This window comes from Bufo bufo, chromosome 2 (genome assembly GCF_905171765.1).
Source record: "Bufo bufo chromosome 2, aBufBuf1.1, whole genome shotgun sequence".
Lineage (NCBI taxonomy): Eukaryota > Metazoa > Chordata > Amphibia > Anura > Bufonidae > Bufo > Bufo bufo.
In genome coordinates, this window is record NC_053390.1 from 825,930,948 (window position 1) to 825,951,394 (window position 20,447).

The 20,447-nt window shown below is 42.6% G+C and overlaps 1 protein-coding gene across 1 annotated transcript in view; it reads left to right on the plus strand.

The window, feature by feature from the left end:
- Positions 1-17,253, plus strand: part of LOC120990500 (cytochrome P450 26B1) — an 85,882-nt gene extending 68,629 nt beyond the window's left edge. Inside the window, exons 3-7 of the mRNA XM_040419351.1 lie at positions 4,964-5,188; positions 11,367-11,642; positions 13,625-13,780; positions 15,084-15,365; positions 16,406-17,253. Coding sequence (XP_040275285.1) covers positions 4,964-5,188; positions 11,367-11,642; positions 13,625-13,780; positions 15,084-15,365; positions 16,406-16,798 — 1,332 coding nt within the window. The 3' untranslated portion in view covers positions 16,799-17,253. The remainder of the gene's footprint in view (positions 1-4,963; positions 5,189-11,366; positions 11,643-13,624; positions 13,781-15,083; positions 15,366-16,405) is intronic.
- The last annotated feature ends 3,194 nt before the right edge of the window (positions 17,254-20,447 follow it).

Consider the following 20,447-nt stretch of genomic DNA (forward strand, 5'->3'; position numbering starts at 1 on the left):
TCAAGAAGGTGCCACCGATCCGTTTCCTCCACCCCAGTTTCCGTTTCCTGCACTGGTTCACCCCAGTCTTCTTCTGAGTTACATATTCTAGAAATCAGTAAACACGACTTTTTCGTGCAGCGCATCTACGGGATCTTTTCGGCGGGGCGGCAGAGGGTATATTCCTTTTTCCACAGGCTTCATCCAAAAACAGTCGAAGGCTAAAAATACTATATTTTTTATTTTTTGTATAAATTGGACTCCGGTCGTTGCTGCTCCCACACAAAGGTGGTCTTTGTGCCGCTGTGGAAATGTTGTACAAATATCTCTTTATTAATGGCACAAAAATGACTTTAATTATATTTACGTAGATCAGAAACACGGTCACCTGAACTTTGAAAGCTTCACAACTGCCCTCCTGTTTGCCTGCAGGACCCTGGAGGATTTCTTTCTCTCTATAAGCAACAGAGGCGCTTAGATTGCCTCCATATTTATATTATATTAACCCTTATATTTGTTTTTATGATGCCAAGCTGCGGGGGGAGACAACATAATGGTATGGCCCACAGAGCTTGCAGTCACTCTTCATGCGCGATAGCCGTTTTCTGTTTAGCCAAAGGAGACTGGCAGCGTAAAATAGCAAATAAACTTCTGGTAAGACTGTACAGAGACATGTTCAGTGGTGGGGGAGGGGTGCTAGTGCCTAGATCCAGTGTACATTCATTGGGAAATGTTAAAGGGGTCTCCTAGACTGAAGCATGTTTCACCTATCCACTGCTGGATAGGTGAAGATTCGACCACTAGGACTGTAGTTAGGAGGTGTTTAAATGAAGCAGTGGTCAACCCACCATAGATGTATCATCCAGTGTCTTGAGCTTCCTGATCTCAAAGAGCATCTCTCTGGAGGCCCTGGCACATTGTGTGTTGCATGCTCTTATGTAATCCTTCAGTTCTCCTGTGGTGGCGCTGTAGGGGAATTAAACACTTGCTGCTTGTTTTCTCCACAGAGGATCTCAGGGGAACTCCTAAGATCAGCTTATTTTTGGAGGACTCCCATAAACAAATTGACTGTTCCCATCCAAACTTCATAACAACAGTATTCATACAATAGAGCAGTGTTCCCCATCCTGTGGTTCTTCAGCTGCAAACTCTCAGGGCATGCATGAAATCATGGTTTTCCAACAGCTGAAGAGTCACAAGGTGGGGAACATTGCTCTGGAGGCATTATATGTTTGTGTGCTCAGGGACTCAAGGAATATCTGGGATGGTTGGATAGCTGAGACTGCTCTCATCCTCGCGTCACCACAAATGGAGCAATAATGGAGGAGGTGAACCAACCCAAGGGTTATTTTGCCATTCTTTAGTAGAATAATAGGAATGGAAGAGTCAAAAGGTACCAGGGTTTGTGTGGTGGCATCAACAAGCACCAGGTGTAAGGTTCTGTTTTGTTATGTGCTATGGCCTCCTCCATCTTCACCCATAGTTACAACTCCTTCTTGGGTCACCATAGATGTCTAGAATATCACATGTTGGTTCTTGGTTGGATAGCCTTATACAATCAATTTTCTTAGAAGGCACACGTTCTAACTTACAACAGATTTCATGTTGGCTTGGATGGACTCCAAAAAGTAAGAAAGTCCTCATTAAGTTTGATGAAGTCCATTATGATGGCAAGGCTATGAGATAACCCTTAGGACTAAGTAACCTCAGTGTCATCGTTTACTGTATGTAAGTATATGTAATCCTTCTGACTGGTCTACTTTGTGTAGATCTTGATCAATTGCCAAAGCCTAGTATCCAAGGTCCATGGCAAAAAAATTTGTAGAAAGACTTGCTCGATTATGTTCCCTAGTCCTATGGGGTCCTAGACTGTCCCATCAAGTCTGATCTGGCTCCTCGTGACCATATATAAAGTGTTTCTCTGGAATATTAGTGTGTTATTTGTTTTTTGAGGTGCCTCAATGAGATCTTCATGGTTCCTCCCGTGGTATGCATGGCTCGCTGCTGGTTGTCGTCTGTATTTCTCTTTAAATTTTCAAGACATAAGTATCTTCTCCAATGAGATATATCTTCTTTTTATTATCTAGAATATAATAAAGCTTCAGTTTTCTCATGTTCGCTTCAAGGGAAAGAGTTGATTTGATTCAATCAAGGTTCCAGTTGGGTTGATTTGCTCAGGATCCAGTTGGATTGATTTGTTAAGGAATCCAGTTGGGTTGATTTGGTCTGGGATCCAGTTAGATTGATTTGGTCAGGGATCCAGTTGGATTGAGTTGGTCAGGGATCTAGTTGAATTGATTTTTTCAGGGGCCCAGTTGGATTGATTTGTTGGAATACTCCATACACATTAGATGGTCCTAACTAAATTGGCAGTTTTGTCTGCTGTCTAAGAGTATGTCCACATGGTCAGGGTTCCTGATGCAGTTTTGGATACCAAAACCAGGAGTGGATTCAAATAAGGGATAAGTCATATCTGCCCTTTATACTTTCTATCCTTTTATGATTCACTCCAGATTTTGGTTTCCAAAACTGCCCCAGGAGACCTGACCATGTGTCTTTACCCTAAGATGCAAGACCAGTTTAAGGGATGAGAAGTATGAAGCCCTGGAGTCCCCCTGGTGGGGAAGGTGATCAGAGGAGCAACATGTACCAGCATCAGGATAGGATCTTATTTTTATTTTAGATTTTTTTTCTAGAAGCTCACATTGTTTATTTGTGTGTTTCTGATGCCTTGACGTGGGCAGCTTTAGTATGTTTGTGTATTTTGTCACACTGCACGCCTGGTGCTGGGACAGCCTAACAACCACAACCTCAAAGGAATGTTCTCCTTCATTCCAGCCTTAAGTTCCCTCACGGTGGCCGTTGCAGAGCATTGCTACTGAAATAAGGTCAGGGAGTCATGTTTCAGCTGGAAGGGTGAGACCTTCAGGTGTCCCGAAAAGCTGGGTGACATACCCTGTAATGGCGGACATGCTGTTCATCAGATGTCCAGCTTTCTCACATATAGAACAGGTGGACATCAGTGTGGGACTTATAGTGACTATTGGAATATATGCCTTTTAAGGGTGGAATCTCACTTGCAGGTTTTTATGCAGTTTTTGCTTTTTAAACAAAGCTCATATTTCCCATTTTTTGTGTCAATCCAGGGTTGGTCTTGGTGCAAAAAGCGCCACAAAAAACTATCATGAAAACCGTACAAAAGACAGAAAACCTTGAAAACTACAACAAAAACTGTGGTGAACATTGCACAGTAAACTGCATAAAAGTGCACTAAACTCTGCTGAAAACTGCGCCAAAAACGGCATCAAAATCTGCACAAAAAGTTGCACAAAAACTGCATGTGTGATTCCAGCCTGAAAGAAGCAGCAGCCCAGGGTTTTCACATTCTAGACTCCCAAGGACGGTAATTGAGGCAGAAACAACCTCTGGGTTCAGAGGGAAAACCTTGTAATCACCGAGATTGCTGCTCTGTAACCTTTCACACCCCGACTGTAGCTCCGTATGTGACCCCAGACAATGCACCTTTCACTATTCCGCCTGCCAGTCTGCACAGCCAGACACATCTGTTTCTCCCTTTGCAGCCAAACACCTCCAGTAATTACACCGTCCACGTGCTATCTGCCCGGGGCCAGCTGGCTGCCAGCACCCCGCCAGTCACCGGGCACAAGGCTGCCACTCTGGGCGCTCCACGTACCCTCCGGGCGGCCCCCCAGGACTGGGAAACACATTAACAGACGGGATTCAGTGCAGAAGGAGAAGCTTTCGCAACTCCGCAACTAAAATAGATCTAATAGGAGGAAAGGAAAAAAATACTAAAAATCTGAACCAAACCGAAATAAAGCTGCCCAAAGCCAATAGAAATATCCCCGGCCATAGAATTCTCGCGCTACTTATCGCTTTACTGAATTCAAAAACTTTACATTAGACGTTTTTCTAAATGTTTTTGGCGCCGTCTCCAGGCAATTGATAAAAAAAACATGTAATTTGATGATTTGCATTGTATGGTGAGCGGCATAACCGGTGGATACAGAGGGGGTAGCGTCACCTGTTGTCACAACATTCCCAGGTTCAATGGCAATTTACACTTAGGGCTCACGCACACGACCGCAAAACACGGATCTGCAAAAAATAGGGTCGACGTCCGTGTGACATCCATATTGCATCTTTTTTTCTTTTTTTTTTGCTGATCCACTGTAACAATGCCTAGCCTTGTCCGCAAAACGGACAAGAATAGGACATGTTCTATATTTTTTGCGCAACGGCCATGTGGACACACGGAAACGGATCCATTGAAGTGAATTGTTCTGCATACGGGCCGCAAAAAAAACGGAACAGACACAGAAAAAAAAAAACATGTGCATGAGCCCTTAGGGTATGTTCACACTGAGTTTTTTCTCAGCGTGGGTTTTTGGTGCAGATTTTGCTCCCTCAAAACCATCATTTACCTTGATTTCAGTGGGAAGACCACTTGGAAGTTCACTCAGCGCCTTGTTTTTTTTTTTTCCACATTGTTTTTAAAAACCTCAGCGTGGAAAAAAAAGTGGAATGTTCATTCTTGGTGCAGATTCTGCCTCGAATCCACATCCAAAAAACTGCATTATAAAAACAGGAAAACTGCATCTAAAAAAAAAACACACAAAAAAAACCTCTGTGTGAACATAACCCAATCATACATGCAGTTTTTGGGGCTGTTTTTTTGAACCAAAGCCAGGAGTGGAAGTAATGTGAGGATTTCTCCCCGACGTTTTAGAACTACGTGTTTCTGCGCGTTCCGGACTCCACAGATGATATAAGATCCAGGATTACTAAACCCGATGTGAAGGTTTTTGGCAGCTCCTCAGTGCCCTCTAGGGGATTCACATAGAACTATTAGTCCATCTCAGGCCAGTTCTTGGAATTATTCATTTTGTTGGTTATTTTACCTTTTTCCCGTGTTTCTTCCCTAATTTCTAATGGCTGAATCTTCTCCGTCTCGCCCTTTCAGGGTTCCAACTTCCAGTCCTCCAGAAGAGAAAAATATGGCAGCGTCTTCAAGACTCACTTGCTGGGTCGTCCGCTCATCAGGGTGACAGGAGCTGAAAATGTAAGGAAGATCCTGATGGGGGAGCACCACCTGGTCAGTGCGGAGTGGCCCCGCAGCACGCGCATGTTACTGGGGCCCAACAGCCTGACAAATTCCATTGGAGACATCCACCGACACAAGAGAAAGGTAGGTGGCAAAATGAATCCTTACATCATAGTCACCCCTGATAACGTGTAACACCTGGGCGCCCATTCCAGGTGGGTCCTGTGCCTCTAGTAATAGGTGGTGGGATCTTGTACAGTGATCTGGTCTCCAGACAGAGGAACATGTACCACCATGCTTCACCTTAGGGATGGTATTGGGCATGTGATGAGCAGCGCCTGGTTACCTTTAGACATGATGCTTAGGATTTATGCCAAAAAGTTCAATCTTGGTTTCACCAAACCAGAGAATCTTGTTTGTCACAGTCTGAGAGTCCTTTAGGTGCTTTCATGTATCTTTTACTGAGGAGAGGTTTCTTTATGGCCATACAGCCCAGATTGGTGGAGGCTGCAGTCATGGTTGGCCGTCTGGAAGTTTCTACACTGAGGATCTTTGGAGCTCAGTCAGAGTGACCATTGGGCAGCTATCCCCCGATTACTTAGTTTAGTGTCTAGGCCAGCTCTAGACAGAGTCCTAGATGTTCCAAACTTCTTCCATGTAAGAATTATGGAGGCCATTGTGCTCTTGGGAACTTTCAGTGCCGTTTTTAACTCCAGATCTCCACACAATCCTGTCTCTGAGCTGTACAGGCAGTTCTTTCCTCCTCATGGCTTGGTTTTTGCTCTGATATGGATTGTCCGCTGTAAGATCTTATATAGACAGGGCCGTGTCTTTCTAAATCATGTCCAATCACCCAACACCCCAAGGTGTAGAACATCTCAGAGATGATCCAGAGAAATGGGAGGCCCCAGAGCTAAATGCCAAGTGTCACAGCAAAGGGTCTGAATATTTATGTCCATGGAGAATTGTAGTTTTTTGTTTTCTTATCCAAAGATTTCTAATATTCTGTTCTCACTTTCTCATTATGGGGATTGAGTGCAGAATGATGGGGGGAGAACGAGGAGGGAACGTGAGAAAATGTCTAAGGAGTGAGAGGGTCTGAAGACTCTCCAGATGCACGGTATATTGCCCTCACTAGGGAAGCTCAGATATATATGACAGTTCACACCTAAGGTCAGACTAGTGGTAGGACCCTCCATGTAGACAGTTCTCAGCAGTCCCTATCAGAGAGTGAACAGCTGTGAAATCCGGACACATTGTAACCGATACATTGTAACTGACATATTGTATCTGACACATTGTAACTGACACATTGTAACCGATACATTGTAACTGATACATTATAACCAGCACATTGTAAATGATACATTGTAACTGACACATTGTAACCGAAACATAGTAACCGATACATTGTAACTGGCACATTGTAACCGATACATTGTAACTGACATATTGTATCTGACACATTGTAACTGATACATTGTAACCGATACATTATAACCAGCACATTGTAAATGATACATTGTAACTGACAAATTGTAACCGAAACATAGTAACCGATACATTGTAACTGGCACATTGTAACCGATACATTGTAACTGACACATTGTAACCGATACACTGTAACTGATACATTGTAACCAGCACATTGTAAATGATACATTGTAACTGATACCTTGTAACCAACACATTGTAACCAAAACATTATAACCGATACATTGTAACCGATACATTGTAAATGATAAATTGTAACCGAAACATAGTAAAAGATACATTGTAACCGACATCGTAACCGTCAAATTGTGATTGATACATTGTATTTTACACATTGTAACTGACACATTGTAATTGATACATTGTAATCGATACATTGTAACTGATACATTGTAACTGATACATTGTAACTGACACATTGTAACCGACACATTGTAACCGATACATTGTAAGGGCGGGTTCACAATATACTTGTATTTCTGTTTGGTCAATGACCCCCTATGTCTGTACAGTTCTTCGGTCTCTGTATGCAAACAGGAGTGTTCCCATTCACTGACATCAAGCAGAGTTCATTCATCAGAGAATGGCGAGGAATTGAAACTTTATTAGAATATTATTATTATTAGTATATGAGAAAGTTACCAGGGGTTTCAGTCTACAATGATGAGGGCAGTAGTCTTTTCATGGCTTAATCCTATAAAGTGCATATGACAGACCCAGTGTGTGAGGGGGACCTGGAGACTGGTGCAGGCTGGTAAGGGGTTAATCGGAAGGGTTCCCCCCGGTGGTCCCCATTGAGGCTGCAGAAAGCAGACAAACAATAGCAGCCCCTCTTCAGGGCTCGGTGGCCCCGTCTGCGGTGTGTATGCTGCTGGTGGCACGTGCTGGATGAACTGCAGTAACCCGGGCGGACCGCGCCTCGCCAGCCTCTTAAAGCGGCAATCCCTCCAGCTCCTACCTGTGATAGATCAGTGATGGTGGGGGTCGTAGTCATCTACGTATAGAGTATAGCAGAATTGTATTATGGGATGGTCTAGTGGTCAGGTCATGCTGAGGGTTGTAGTGCTCTATGTATAGGGTAGAATAGAATTGTATTATGGGATGGTCTAGTGGTCAGGTCATGCTGAGGGTTGTAGTGCTCTATGTATAGGGTATAATAGAATTGTATTATGGGATGGTCTAGTGGTCAGGTCATGCTGGGGGTTGTAGTGCTCTATGTATAGGGTATAATAGAATTGTATTATGGGATGGTCTAGTGGTCAGGTCATGCTGGGGGTTGTAGTGCTCTATGTATAGGGTAGAATAGAATTGTATTATGGGATGGTCTAGTGGTCAGGTCATGCTGAGGGTTGTAGTGCTCTATGTATAGGGTAGAATAGAATTGTATTATGGGATGGTCTAGTGGTCAGGTCATGCTGAGGGTTGTAGTGCTCTATGTATAGGGTAGAATAGAATTGTATTATGGGATGGTCTAGTGGTCAGGTCATGCTGAGGGTTGTAGTGCTCTATGTATAGGGTAGAATAGAATTGTATTATGGGATGGTCTAGTGGTCAGGTCATGCTGAGGGTTGTAGTGCTCTATGTATAGGGTATAATAGAATTGTATTATGGGATGGTCTAGTGGTCAGGTCATGCTGAGGGTTGTAGTGCTCTATGTATAGAGTATAATAGAATTGTATTATGGGATGGTCTAGTGGTCAGGTCATGCTGAGGGTTGTAGTGCTCTATGTATAGAGTATAATAGAATTGTATTATGGGATGGTCTAGTGGTCAGGTCATGCTGAGGGTTGTAGTGCTCTATGTATAGGGTATAATAGAATTGGATTATGGGATGGTCTAGTGGTCAGGTCATGCTGAGGGTTGTAGTGCTCTATGTATAGGGTATAATAGAATTGGATTAGGCCTCTTTTACACGACTGTATGTATTTTGCGGTCCGTAAAAAACTGATCCGCAAAAAATACGGATGACGTCCGTGTGCTTTCTGTATTTTGCGGCACGGAACAGCTGGCCCTTCATAGAACAGTACTATCCTTGTCCGTAATGCCGACAATAATAGGACATGTTCTATTTTTTTGCGGAATGGAAATGCGGACATACGGAAACGGAATGCACATGGAGTACCTTCCGTTTTTTTTGCGGACCCATTGAAATGAATGAAAAAAAATACATTAGTGTGCCAGGCCCCTTTCACACGAGCGAGTATTCCGCAATGTGTGATGTGAACGCATTGCGCCCGCACTGAATCCGGACCCATTCACTTCTATGGGGCTGTGCACATGAGCGATGTTTTTCACGCATCACTTGTGCGTTGTGTGAAAATCGCAGCATGCTCTATATTCTGCGTTTTTCACGCAACGCTGGCCCCATAGAAGTGAATGGGGCTGCGTGAAAACCGCAAGCATCCGCAAGCAAGTGGCGATGGGATGTGTTTTTTTTCACGGATGGTTGCTAAGAGATAATGTTTGTAAACACTCAGTTTTTTATCACGCGCGTGAAAAACGTATCAATGCGCATTGCACCCGCGCGATAAAAAGTGAACAACTGAACGCAATCGCAGACAAAACTGACTGAACTTGCTTGCGAAATCGCACATTTTTAACTGAACGCATCCAGACCTAATCCGTATCGCTCGTCTACAAGGGGCCTTAGGGTTATGCCCAGTGGTCAGGTCATGGTCAGAGCATTGCACCCTGGTGCACAGGATGGAGATAGTCAGAGCATTGCACCCTGGGGCACAGGATGCAGATAGTCAGAGCATTGCACCCTGGTGCACAGGATGCAGATAGTCAGAGCATTGCACCCTGGTGCACAGGATGGAGATAGTCAGAGCATTGCACCCTGGTGCACAGGATGGAGATAGTCAGAGCATTGCACCCTGGTGCACAGGATGCAGATAGTCAGAGCATTGCACCCTGGTGCACAGGATGCAGATAGTCAGAGCATTGCACCCTGGTGCACAGGATGGAGATAGTCAGAGCATTGCACCCTGGTGCACAGGATGGAGATAGTCAGAGCATTGCACCCTGGTGCACAGGATGGAGATAGTCAGAGCATTGCACCCTGGTGCACAGGATGGAGATAGTCAGAGCATTGCACCCTGGTGCACAGGATGCAGATAGTCAGAGCATTGCACCCTGGTGCACAGGATGCAGATATTCAGAGCATTGCACCCTGGTGCACAGGATGGAGATAGTCAGAGCATTGCACCCTGGTGCACAGGATGCAGATAGTCAGAGCATTGCACCCTGGTGCACAGGATGCAGATAGTCAGAGCATTGCACCCTGGTGCACAGGATGCAGATAGTCAGAGCATTGCACCCTGGTGCACAGGATGCAGATAGTCAGAGCATTGCACCCTGGTGCACAGGATGGAGATAGTCAGAGCATTGCACCCTGGTGCACAGGATGCAGATAGTCAGAGCATTGCACCCTGGTGCACAGGATGGAGATAGTCAGAGCATTGCATCCTGGTGCACAGGATGCAGATAGTCAGAGCATTGCACCCTGGTGCACAGGATGCAGATAGTCAGAGCATTGCACCCTGGTGCACAGGGTGCAGATAGTCAGAGCATTGCACCCTGGTGCACAGGATGGAGATAGTCAGAGCATTGCACCCTGGTGCACAGGATGGAGATAGTCAGAGCATTGCACCCTGGTGCACAGGATGGAGATAGTCAGAGCATTGCACCCTGGTGCACAGGATGCAGATAGTCAGAGCATTGCACCCTGGTGCACAGGATGCAGATAGTCAGAGCATTGCACCCTGGTGCACAGGATGCAGATAGTCAGAGCATTGCACCCTGGTGCACAGGATGCAGATAGTCAGAGCATTGCACCCTGGTGCACAGGATGCAGATAGTCAGAGCATTGCACCCTGGTGCACAGGATGCAGATAGTCAGAGCATTGCACCCTGGTGCACAGGATGGAGATAGTCAGAGCATTGCACCCTGGTGCACAGGATGCAGATAGTCAGAGCATTGCACCCTGGTGCACAGGATGCAGATAGTCAGAGCATTGCACCCTGGTGCACAGGATGCAGATAGTCAGAGCATTGCACCCTGGTGCACAGGATGCAGATAGTCAGAGCATTGCACCCTGGTGCACAGGATGCAGATAGTCAGAGCATTGCACCCTGGTGCACAGGATGGAGATAGTCAGAGCATTGCACCCTGGTGCACAGGATGGAAAATGAGAATAGTTTAGGAATATATCCATGTGATATACATTTGTGGGGGAGGGGCATTATACCACATTGGAGATTTAGTGCCCTGGATTTGTCAGTGTTGCCCCCGGTTCATGTTGCTTCCTCCTCAGTGTATGTAGGAGACACTCTTGGAAAGGTTTAGTCACCGACTACTGGGATCTCTCTTATGGATGAAAAAGACAGACATGATATCTAAGCAAACGCAAACCTCGGTAAACAGGAGCATTGTGAAAATAGGGCAGGAGCCAGGAAAGTATTACCTTCACTGACTGCTGCTGACTTGTGGGGAAATTCTTCCCTTCATACACTGCTTGTGTTTCTTACGAGTTCAGACTGACAAATATCCTGCCGTATTTTGGTCTTCTACTCGTGGTCAATCATGTTTCAAGAAGCTGAACTTTACTTTGGCTCGATGAATTCCACGCTTATGTTAGATTCTAGCTCAGCGGTTGCCAAGCGACCATGTCGGAACGCTACGCCTGTGCTGGACTTGGCAGCCTGATGACGGAGTAGGCGTTACAGACCTCATTGTGGATCTTGCTTGTGTTCTTTTCTGCCCCAAATAAGTTTAAAAGGTCTAGAAAAAAATGTAACTAATTGTGTAATTATTTATGTTTCAAAGGTCTTCTCGAAAATATTCAGCCATGAGGCTTTGGAGACCTACCTGCCGAAAATACAGTTGGTTATCCAAGACACCCTGAGGGTATGGAGCAGTCATCCTGGGTCTATCAATGTCTACTGTGAGGCACAAAAGTTGACTTTCCGCATGGCCATCCGAGTCCTGCTAGGATTCCGACTCTCCGATGAAGAACTCAACCATTTGTTCCGGGTATTTCAACAGTTTGTTGAGAATGTGTTCTCCTTGCCAGTGGATGTGCCATTCAGTGGCTACCGACGGGTAAGTGACGGGTAACTCATGGACCATGTCATAATACATCATAATATACAAGTCTCAAATGCATTCTAAATGTCCAAAGTATTCCGGTCTTGTGTGTGTTCTTGGTGCCGAAAACATTACGGTCTTATATGTGTTCTAGATACCCAAAGTCTTTAGTTCTCATGTGTGGTCTAGATACCCAAAGTCTTCAGTTCTCATGTGTGGTCTAGATACCCAAAGTCTTCAGTTCTCATGTGTGTTCTAGATACCCAAAGTCTTCAGTTCTCGTGTGTGTTCTAGATACCCAAAGTCTTCAGTTCTCGTGTGTGTTCTAGATACCCAAAGTCTTCTGTTCTCGTGTGTGTGTTCTAGATAACCAAAGTCTTCAGTTCTCATGTGTGTTCTAGATATCCAAAGTATTCAGGTCTTATGTATGTTGTAGATGTCTAAAGTATTCAAGTCTTATGTATGTTGTAGATGTCTAAAGTATTCAAGTCTTATGTGTCTTGTAGAGGCCAAAAGTATTCAGATCTCATGTGTAATCTAGATATCCAAAGCATTCGGATCTCATAGGTGTCCTGGTTAACTAAAAGTATTTCGTTTTCATGTGTGTTTTAGATATCCAAAGTATTCAGGTCTCATGTATGTTGTACATGCCTAAATACCCAAAGTATGCAGTTCTCCTATGTGTTCTAGATGCCCAAAATATTTAGGTCTCATAGGTGTTTTAGACCACACCACAGCCCTCTTAATGCGAATTTCTAGAGGACATCAGTGTATGGCAATGACAGATTAAGAGCAAGGTTGGATTTATGGTATTATATTTGATATATAACATTAATTTATTTAGGTTAATTATGGGATTGCAGTTTATGGTTAGAAGACAATCCAACTTGGTGGCACTAGTGGTACAGAGGCTAGCTTGAGAGGTGATGCTGTGTACCTGACCTATTTATACTGTAACACTATTCTCCCATGCAATGATCCTCAATCTGTTAGTCTTCACTAGTTCCAGGGCTACAACTCCCATCATGCCTTGACAGTCATGCATTTTCAGGGTATGCTGGGTGTTGTAGTTTTGAACAGCTGGAGATCTGCTGGTTGGGGACCACTGCTCTAATGTTTTGTCCTTGGATCTTATTATTTAGTCTGTTACCCACAATAGAGAACTGAGCATAAAATGTCATGAGAGAAAAAGATCTCATTCCTCACTTATGACTAATTGGTGAAGCCAATTTGTTTTATTAAAATTTAGGATTAAGGGAAATGTCTCATAAGTCATTGAACTTGGAGACATTTGTGTGCTTGATACTCACTTTTGAAATACCTGCATTTTTAATGGGATTTCGGGCAGTGCTAGACATGCAAAGAATATGCGGCATGATTTCTTATACCTCGTAAATAGCTTTCTGAGAAAATTCACAGGCATTGTGTCAGATGGAAGGTCATACAGCTGGTGGCATCATGTTACTTGGCACACATGACTATGCGTCAGTGTCTGATGTGGTGTTAAATTCAGAGTACGGTATAAGGAGATAAGTTACTTAGGTTGAAGAAAGACCTAGGTTCATCAAGTCCAACCTATAATTCTACCACAAAGAAACAGTGTCTATTTTAGGTAAAAATTCTGTCTCAACTCCCCAGATGGCAATCTGAAAAGATTTCTGGACCAGCATCCCTGCTCCAGAAATCTGGTGCCTGTAACCTGTGATATCATTACCTTCATGAAAGGCATCCAGGTCCCTACTGAAGGTGTTCAATGAATCAACCACTATAATGTCCTACACTGCTCTTACAGTGAGGAATCGGGTTCAGTTTGATACACAACTAGTTAGACCACCCTAACTTCTAGCAAGATGCACAAAATTTATTATTCAGCGTGAGCCACTGGGATAAATTTGGCACGTCTGCCCAAATCTCTGCTTAGATATATAACGTCTGCTCATATTTGCATCTTACTGTCGACATCTTGGATAGAGAGTCATGCTCTTTTTCTTCGACAGGGTATTCGAGCTCGAGAGACTCTACTGAAGGGCCTGGAGAAAGCTATTCAGGAGAAGTTGCAGAACACACAAGGGAAAGATTATACTGATGCTCTAGATGTTTTGATCGAGAGCGGGAAAGAGCACGGCAACGAGTTGACTATGCAAGAGCTGAAGGTAAGAAACCATCAACGAAAAAAAAATTCCTATAGATCTACTGCATAACTCTACTGATATGAGTGTACATAGAGAAGTTATCCACTTGAGCATACTAACTATCAATGACCATTGTGGTATCTTGAATCCGTGTTGGACTATGTGTAAAAAAACATCAAAGGGAAATCATCGCCACCACGATTCCTTGCATCCCATGTATAGGATGTCATCCTTGATGCTACCTACAAGTGGCCAGAATTGCCGTTACATCAACTAAGCATGTAAGGATCGACTTGCCAACACTATGCAGTGTGGGCAATGGACCATAAGTCCATTTTTATCCCGCCACACACCTGCTACATCAGGTCACCAAAAAGAGATCAAAATACAAAAAGGTACCCACTTAGGCTTATTTTAATGTACATCATGCCTTTAGTGTAATTGTAAAATTGTTCAGGTCTCCAGACAACCCCTTTAACTTGTGAAGACCTGATATTTTGTGTTTGAGGACAAAGAATCCAATGATGTCTACATGAAATTTGGAGACTGAGTCTTGGTTAAATTGCTTAATGTTTCCATCTTTGTAGACTTGTTGATGGTGATATGACTGGTATTCACTTGAGGCAGTTTTAGTAATACAAGCCTACTTTGACAATAGGCTTTAATTTTTGGTGTTCATCCAAAACTAGATATCAAGGATGGTGCCAATGGAATATTTTGATCATTGCTATGATATATGTAACTTTTGATCCGAAAGATGTAGTCAGTGGAATTGTTGAGTTTCTAGCCGCTCTTTGAGCCTGAAGTCAGAGGTTTGATGGGCTTGTGGCTAGTATTTTCAGATACTGTGTACGTGCTACTTAATGACTTAGAGTATCCCAGTAATCCTGACAAGCTTTCCTGCTGTTCACCTCCTAGTGAGGTGCATAGGCTGGAGAGAAGGTGTCCTGCTCGTTCTTGCCCGAGAGTCATATGTTTCTGAAGAATGGCTGGAGATTAGTTAGCTCACAATGCTGAATTAAGATATGGTTACATCATATGGTGGTAATGGCAGATGCCATAAATTACTTGCATGTTGAGGAATTATACTTGGACAATTTGGCTGTTGCCCAGATTGATTTCCGTGCCAAGTATCTAGACTGTTGAATGTCAGCCACCGAAGAAAGACTCCGCATGCGGGAGATTTCTTTGAAAGCACGTTTCCATTACAATGGAAACGTCAAATGTCCATATAACTTCCCAGGTTATCCAAAAACCTTGGTAGACAGTGAGCGTTAGATGTTTTCTCTTGTAGATCTCTTAACACTTTTTTTTTCACCTGTAGGATGCTACCTTGGAATTGATATTTGCAGCTTACGCCACCACGGCAAGTGCCAGTACCTCACTTATTATGCAACTTCTTAAGCATCCAGCAGTCTTGGAGAAGCTGAGAGAGGAGCTTAGAGGGAATGGGATCCTCCATAACGGCTGCATCTGTGAGGGAGCCTTACGCGTGGATACCATCAGCAGTCTGCGTTACCTTGACTGCGTCATTAAGGAGCTTCTGAGGCTCTTCACCCCCATCTCAGGGGGCTATCGGACTGTGCTGCAAACCTTTGAGTTGGATGTAAGTAGTATGGATGACATTTTGAATGAACAAGAACAAATAGCAATGTCAAACTTTTGACAATAAAAATATTTAATATTAGTGCCGATTTCTTAACTATAGAATTTAACAAGTTGTCCAGATGCCTAAAATGTCAAAAAAGTCATTTAGACTGCCTTAAAATAATAGATGAAGGAATAATCACCTTACTGATTCCCTACGGCTCCCATTCCAATTTCTTCCTGGTCCTTTGCCGGTCTCTTTCTTCTGCTCTGGTCATGACGTGTCACCATGGACATCTGACGTTGCAGCCAATCTCTGGTGTCAACACTAATATCAACATTACTGAGATCACCGCTATGGCCAGTGATTGGTTGCAGTGGCCATATGTCCTTGTTGACACATAATCATTGGAACAAGAAGGACAGAGATAGACGGGCCAAGAGGTGTCGCCACCAGAGCAGTGGAAGATTGGTAGGTATTACTTGATTTATTACTTTATAGCATTGTGACTGGTTATAAAAATTTTAGGTGGCTGGACAACCCCTTACCAATGACCTGTCAACTCTCCTGACAGGCTTGTTTTAGTAAATACTTGTATTCTCCATGAAGTACCAATTCGGGAGTCTGTTATTACGAATAAAATGACAATAGGGGCGTTACTATTTCCTTTGTCAAAGAGGTGTTTCCCTACAAAGTATGATGCTTTCAATACTGACTGGCTAGTGTGAGTGTGTAGGGACACACCTCCAAGTGGTGACACCCATGAGGAATAAGAGAGGAGGAGTACAACACACTGTTCTAAGAAAAGAGGTCCCAGAATTATTATTTCGTTAGGAATACAAGTATTTAGTAAAACATTGTTGATGAAAATATAAAAAAAAAAATCTAATTTCTGTTAGAATTTATATGATCTTCTCCTCTTCCGTACTCTTCCCATCTCAGAGATATTGTTCTTTTAGGTGTAAAAGATCACCTTTAGGTATAATTTTGTATGTTAAAACTGGTTCTCCAGTGACCATGTATGGAACTGTTCTAACAGGAGTAATTTGTTGTCACAGGGCTTCCAAATTCCAAAAGGATGGAGCGTTTTGTATAGCATCAGAGACACGCACGACACAGCTCCAGTCTTCAAGGATGTTGACGTCTTTGACCCCGATCGCTTTGGACAAGATCGTACGGAAGACAAAGATGGCAGGTTCCACTATTTGCCATTTGGTGGTGGAGTAAGGAACTGCTTGGGCAAACAGTTGGCCAAACTTTTCTTGAAGACCCTGGCAATTGAATTGGCCAGCATGAGCAGGTTTGAACTGGCAACCAGAACTTTCCCAAAAATCATGCCAGTCCCTGTGGTTCATCCAGCTGGCGAACTAAAAGTCAGATTTTATGGACTTGATTCCAACCAAAATGAAATTGTGACGGAAACAGAAGCCATGTTGGGAGCAACAGTGTAGCCTTCAATATCTCAATTTCAAGAATGAAAAGTGGGAAATAAGCACAAGATCAACAACCAGAGCTACACAGTAATGACCAAGAAAAATATATCCATATACTAACTTAAGTATACCGAGCCACCAAACCATGAATATATCTCTGTGGAATGCTTAACTTAAATATAGTAACATATATACTTTAAGTGACAAAAATGGATCCATGTCCTGTATTTATGAATCCTGCTGCAGAGAAGGACACTCAGAGAACACCAGCTGGAGATTGACCTGATAAATGGATTATTGCGAAGCTGGTTGTTCTCATTATTGAGGGATTCTTGGATGGTCTTCAGCTGTTTACAAGACCTTCCTTTAAAGTTGCATTTTCATCTTTATTCCAAAAGCTTGTTTCAGTGTTACACACATCAGGGATACCAGGGTTTTCCTACTGTTGTTTCTAGACCTGCCTTATTATATTGTCTATGTGAAAAAAGAGGAGCTTTTTGACTAAAGCTTGTTGTGACGGGTCAACACATTGGGTATTCTGTAGTGATAGAATGCTAGCAGTTTACATTACAACCATGGTGGTCAAGATCTGGAATGCAGGACCCAGCAAAATCACTGGAAGCACAGAATGTTCTTTCCAATAAGATGAAGCTAAAGGTGGACACCACTGATAGGTCTTCTCCCCATTCCCATTATAGCACTTTGCTGATGAACATGGTTGGGCCAAGTGGTCTTCAGTCTACTCTTAGCATGACTTTTGCAATTTCACCCATCATAATAGTTCAGATGGGAGAACTTCAGAAGTTCCATGCTGTTGGGAGTGATAAAGAAGTATATATACATCTAGCACATGAGGATTGGAGAAAAATCAAAAGATCTCTAGATTTAGAAACCAGTGCCTTAACTGAACAAGGTCTTATTTACCTGCTTTGCTGGAAGGGCGTATCTTGCAACATAGAGAAGTCCACCAGTCTAAAACAGGACCCTGTGATCGGTTTATCTTACAGTACCTCTACGACATTCCTGTTTCTGGTAGTTCAGTGGCCTTTCCTTCAAGTCTAGGTTCATATCTTTGTTGGAGGCTAAGTTCAAAGCCTCTGTCACAGATTCAGTAATATACTTATGACAAAAAATGTTAAGCAGATGGACACCATAATGCAAGCTAGTAGCTGGTTTTTTTTTAAGTGTGAGCACCAAGGTACCCACCATAGATGTGTCACAGCTTGAATTCCAGCTTTCTGCTGCTGTGATGGAACAGAAAAGCATAATTCATGGTACAGATATGAACCTAGTCTTATACACAGATTTTCCAAGATAATTTTTGCTGGGGGTTTCATCCATGGACCAAGCTGCGAATACATCACTTGGCCTTACATGCACACCCCCTTTGTTTTAAGCAAGTATTTTAGTCATAACAGGGGATCTGTAGCTAATATGTTTGCCAGATTATCTACATTTTGTATGGTCTAAGCTGTCACAACAATGTTCTTAAATCCCAAATTCCCATAATTTTCATTCATTAAAACACAAATTCAATGACCAAGTTACCAGTGACAGTGCGAAGCATTATATCCTGGATATAGCATGCCCAAATAGTCTTCTCAAAAATTTTAAAAACATTTCTTTAGATCTTTTCTCTCTTCTTTTAACGGGGCAAAGACTTTAGCATTTCCATGGTTACTTCTTAAGATCAGAGAATTAAGCATTTTTAGAAAAAGTCAATTTATATATACGTGGATATTTGGTAATAAGTAAGCTAGATAAATCTCATATTCATGGTGTTGAGGTTAGACATAAAATAGTAGTCACTGGAGTGCAACCCTTATGCTACCCTGTGTATTATTTATATACTATTTATTCACACTATAAAAGCTGGAGGGGTTATACTTGTCCGTCCCAATGGCTTTCAGTTATGTACAGAAATAGTCCCTCTCTTCAGCCATCTGCATGTTCCAAAGAGAAATTGCCTACAACCTGACCACTCATTCCCATTGCTGTCAAATACCAAATTCCATCTACCTTCATTGATTAAATACTAGCTGACCATGAAAATGCTCCCTAAAGGCCGAGATAAAATTAAGAGCAATTCTTTTGTCCAAAATTTGACCCAAAATTTGCAACCAATGGTTATTGGCATCTGCTGTGGTGATATCCATTGTTGAGTGAAGTTTGTTGGCCACCAGAGGAAGTCTTTCTGAGGTCCCTACTACAAGCATCAAGAACCAAGTGCCAATTTAGCAACATTTTTAACTTATTAACATGGTTTAAACTCCACGGTCACAGGGACTACTAGGCTAACCATCAAATGGCCTAGAAACGTAATAGACCAGAAGGTGGCTGCTGGACCTCATGGACTCACTTATCATGTTGGGCAAGTCAAGGCCAGGACTGGATTGGCCCAAAAGAAGATTGAAATATTCTCTGGGGGACCCAACAGGTGACATGATGATAAAGTCAGATGTTGGATCCTCCAGTCTTCTGTTGGAACAATGCAGTCCTAGTCTTGTCATCAACAATTATTGCAACATGTTTGAGTTGGGGCTTGGTTTGGATTAGTTTTTGTTCGATGAACTTACTCATGAGGGACTATATTGTGAATTTCTAACTATATAAGAACACATGTTCCATATATGTCTACGTTGATGTACATCTACATGTATCGTCATAATTTACATACCTATGTAGTTTTATATGATATAGAATTATATAAAGACCAGTTTTGATGCCCTTTTCATTATTCTACACCTCAGTTCACTGCCCCCATTCATACTGTGCCACAATATAATGGACTTCTGAGGCTTCTTCAAAAACACCCTTCCTTGTCCTTCAAGTCTACCCAAGAGTTCATCCATTCATCCGTGGTCCTGCAATAGATTTGCAGATTAAGCACTTTGAATGTCAGATTTTATTTCACTTGTGCAGTCCGATGGACTAATTCACTAGGATATTTTCAATGCATCATTCACTGACACCCACCCCATTATAAGCGCCATTTTTGTTCTATGCCAGATAGATGTTTAGTATAAGGTTTTTCCGCCCCTCCTGTTGTTATATAATTGTTATTTTAGTAACGTATGGTTTGCCCTGTATTTGTACACATGGTTCAGATATTAATATGTTTATATAGCTGTCATTTTTAATATTAAAAGAAGCACTTGTGTTTATTTTATTATTTTTATTATTATTGTTTTTTTTGTTATTATAAATTGGTGCCCAATGAACGTGTCTCTCGTTTTATGTTGTGTTTTTTTTTCTGGTGTATGTATATAATATTATGTGTCATATATTAAAATTTAATGTTGTGTATTTTGTGATCTTAAAATAATCAGTACAACAATTTTATAGAGTTCAGTAATAAAAAGACAAAAATGAATGAAAATTGGGGTTTTTGTGTCTTTATCCTGATGACTGTGGAGTATGTAACTAGTGGAGAATCACACAAAGGCGAATCACCTTTTATTAAAGGGGTTTTCCAGACTCTTGATATTGATGACCTATCCTCAGGATAGATCATTAATATGCAATCAGTGGGGGCCCGTGACTCCGCACCCCCAATAATCAGCTGTTCCCACGGCCGGCTCCAAGTTCATGTGGGTCCTTTGGTAATAAAGTCTCAGTGGGCCCCCTTGCAAGCGGCAATGAAACTGCATGTATTATAGATGTTGCC